We start from the raw sequence: 3,904 nt of genomic DNA, 5'->3' as shown, positions 1-3,904 counted from the left end.
TAATTTTGGCTTTCATCCATTCGGGGTGGATAAAATAAGGAACAATTGAGCCCCGAGATCGATGTAATCGACTTACTCATTCACCGAAATTGCTGGCCTTGTCCCAAAATTTGAAACCATCATTATTATTATCATTAGAAAGGTTGCGAGCTAGCAGAATCGCTGGCATGCCGGAATCGTTGGCGCGCCGGACGAAATGCTTAGCGGTATTTCGTCTGCCGTTACGTTCTGAGTTTAAATTCCGCCGAGGTCGACTGTGCCTTTCATCCTTTCGGGGTCGATAAATTAAGTACCAGTTACGCACTGGGGTCGATGTAATCGACTTAATCCGTTCGTCTGTTCTTGTTTGTTCCCTCTATGTTTAGCTTCTTGTGGGCAATAACGAAATAGGTATTTCGTCTGCCATTACGTTCACAGTTCAAATTCCACCGAGGTCGACTTTGTCTTTCATCCTTTCGGAGTCGATAATTAAATACCAGTTACGCACTGGTAATCGACTTAATCCCTTTGTCTGTCCTTGTTTAGCCCCTTGTGGGCAATAAAGAAATAAGAATCGTTGGCATGCCGGATAAAATTCTTAGCCGCATTTCGTTCGCCTTTACATTCTGAGTGTGAAAGCGCATGTCTTATTAGTTAGGGTCTTCAGGTTAAGTTGGTAAGGTCTTGAGTTCGATTTCCGGTGGTTCATTGAGCCTGTTTCGTCATATTCTGTGTTACGCTGCGTCTCTTTGAAATCTGTGTTAAGGGTTCGTGTGTCTGTGGAGTACTCAGCCACTTGCACGTTAATTTCAGATCAACTGAAACACTTGTCATCGTGTCGTAACCGACGGAACGTCAGTTTAGTTGACATTCTGAGTTCAAATTCCACCAAGCTCGACTTTACCTTTCATCCTTTCGGGGTCGTGAAGTATCAGTCAAATACTGGGGTCAATCACATCAGTTAGAGCCCGCCACCAAATTTCCAGGTCTTGCACCTATAGCAGAAAGGACTATTATTTTTAGAAACCGAAAGGAGTGGGTGAATCAGGATCGAAGTTCGAGCGTTTGATGTTATATCTTGTTGTATTTATTCCTATTATATACGACCTGTTTTCAAATCCCACCGATGTAAATTCTAATTTTATAGCCCTCCACCGTCGATAATTCGAAGTCGATGAAAAATAAAGTATCACCCAAGTACTTTAGTGGGACCGACTAGCAACCCCATCTTAAAATTACTGGGATTCTGTCTAAATTGTCAAAGATTATTATTGAAGCGTCTTCAATGGTATATTAATTTCACATTTCCAGTTGTTTAAAGTATTAAAATAGGGAAGGAAGCAACGTGACAATATATATGCAAAATTAATCCTAAGCACATCGAAATATGACTAACCAACAGAACTCAGAGTTTTATTAGTTGCTCTGAAACGTTTGAAAAAGCATCACAGATCTTTATCTGTTTATCATGCATAGAACATGTTATATTTGTGTCTAATCACGTGCAGAAAATTGGTGTTTACATATAATTTTGCCTTTTTAGTATTATATGTATAAAACACTCGTAAACACTGGTTTTTATTCATAAGAGTTTTAATGTTGGCGAATATCTGTATGTTTATTTATATGACTATATTTTCAGAATATTGCAAATCCACTGTGCTGGAAATAAAATATTTTAGCCAGTTGGTTATAGGAAATTCCTCAATAAATAGCTTGTCTTGTCTCAAAACAACTAGACTTACTTTTCCCTTATAGTATATCAATTTGGGAGAGTTCATAATTATGAAGATTATCTTCCGTTCGCATTTAAAGTTAATACTGATTGCAAATAAGCGATTTATTTGGTTTTGCAATATATCCTTATTCGTTTTCGTTGTTCAGTTGCATGAATATATGCCATTGGTTACTCAGGATTAGTCATCCTTGCTCATTTTCGGGTGTGTGTGTCTGTGTGTGTGTGTGCGTGCACGTGTGAGTGCGCGTGTCTGTATATGTGTATACATAATAATGGGTGTCGATGTATATATGCAATAATATATGTATGTGCGATTACATACAGTAATACCTCACTTTACGAGACACCGAGCTTACGAGTTTTATTTTTCAAACACAAGATCCATATTTTGAACGAAGTGCAAAAGTTTCTACTATCACAACAAATACTTCTGTGAGTTACCGAAAAATTTATAGAGAACGAAAAAGACCTTCTTCTATGTAAACAACTCTAGACCTGTTTTTTTTTTAATGAAATCTACAAGTCAGTCTACGAGTACTTGTGAATCGGTGATCGCATCTACAATTGATGGTGTGTGCGTGTCTAGTGTGAGTGAAAGTGATTCAGGAAACGATACTACTACTACTACTACTACTACTACTACTACTACTACTACTACTACTACTACTACTACTACTACTGCTAATAATAATAATAATAATAATAAACTTTGTTTACTTCCATCGTAAAAGTTGAATTTAACGTTAGCGTCTTATGAAGCTAAATTTATAAGTTCTAAAATTGCAGAAGAATTCGTTGCTGGGCAGTTTAGTTTAATAGTTAAACACATGACGCGTAATCACAGAGATGTGAGTTCGAGTCTCATAGCTGGCAAGTAACGTATTTTTCTGCATTATATGGATAATTTATCCTGATCACGCTATTTATAGCATTATCACGCATTTGAGAAATAAATTTATTTCTGTATCTTACAATACATCTCAACGCTTCTAAAAAAAAACTTTGTTTAATAATAATGATATTTATGATAAATAACCTTGACGCTCTTTTTACTTTACATAAAATATTCTTTACATTCTACTGTTGTTTTATTGCCATTTATTTAGGAGTATTATAAAATTTATTGGTAAAATATTTTTCTGGGAAAGAATTACAATTTATAACATTGCTACTATGGGAAATTAATGCTCTGCTTTACGACATATCGTTTTACGAGTGCTCTCCGAGACCAAATTAACTCGTATATCGAAGCATTACCGTATGTATCTGTGCATATACGAATACACTACCCTCACACTATATATGTGTGAGCGTGTGTATACATGTATGTCTATATATCCATATATATATATATATACATATACATACGTACACGCATATATATGTGTGGGTATATATATATGTATGTATGTATATATATATGTGTGTGTATATATATATTTATATATATATACGCATACAAACATGCACATAAACATTCTTTTTAACAGAAGATAGGTGAGTAAATCTGTAAACTTTTATGTTTTCCTTCCTTTTCCCTAACCCCTGGTCCCATCACCCAACCTTACCCCACCTCCTTCTCACTTTAGTTCCCCCCCTTCTCTTTTCACCATTGCATTCCAAATCTTCCGGTCGTAATCTCGGGTCAGCGATAAACGCCGTTAGGTGTTCTGGCCGAACGGAAGTTGGCGAGCGGCCAGAAGAAGTTGCCAGAAGCTTAGTCTATTATCAACTATTGTTGCGTTTGGCCAGGTACGAGATTGACGTCTGTGGGTGGACAGTGAGAAGAAAAAGAAGAAGAAGAAGAAGAAGAAGAAGAAGCTAGATGGGAACGACAATGGAAAAAGACCAAACAGGTATGAAAACTGCACAAGTTCCCTATGCATCATTGCGCTTTTGAGTGTATGACTGAGTGCGTGGGTTTTCATTCTTTTCTACGCATACCTTTGTGTGTGTGCTTGTTTGTGCATGCACTCATGTGTGTGTGCGTGCATGTGTGTGAGTGTGTGTGAGTGTGTGCATACATGTATACATGCATGAAACACACGTACATACATACAGACATATATGCAAACATACAAACAGACACACACACACACACACACATATATATATATATATATATATATATATATAAAGAGATGAATTCTCGCGGTCACTCTCTGTCCGTCGCTCATATATATATAT

At 36.7% G+C, this 3,904-nt stretch overlaps 1 protein-coding gene across 1 annotated transcript in view; it reads left to right on the top strand.

Annotated features, from left to right (window-relative positions):
* The first annotated feature begins 3,511 nt into the window (after positions 1-3,511).
* Positions 3,512-3,904, top strand: part of LOC106877767 (homeobox protein Mix.2) — a 7,643-nt gene continuing 7,250 nt past the window's right edge. The window contains exon 1 of the mRNA XM_014926776.1: positions 3,512-3,573. Within this exon, the coding sequence (XP_014782262.1) occupies positions 3,543-3,573 (31 nt within the window). The 5' untranslated portion in view covers positions 3,512-3,542. The remainder of the gene's footprint in view (positions 3,574-3,904) is intronic.

The sequence above is a fragment of the Octopus bimaculoides genome, chromosome 6 (genome assembly GCF_001194135.2).
Source record: "Octopus bimaculoides isolate UCB-OBI-ISO-001 chromosome 6, ASM119413v2, whole genome shotgun sequence".
NCBI lineage: Eukaryota > Metazoa > Mollusca > Cephalopoda > Octopoda > Octopodidae > Octopus > Octopus bimaculoides.
This window is presented reverse-complemented; position numbering and strand designations above follow the sequence as displayed.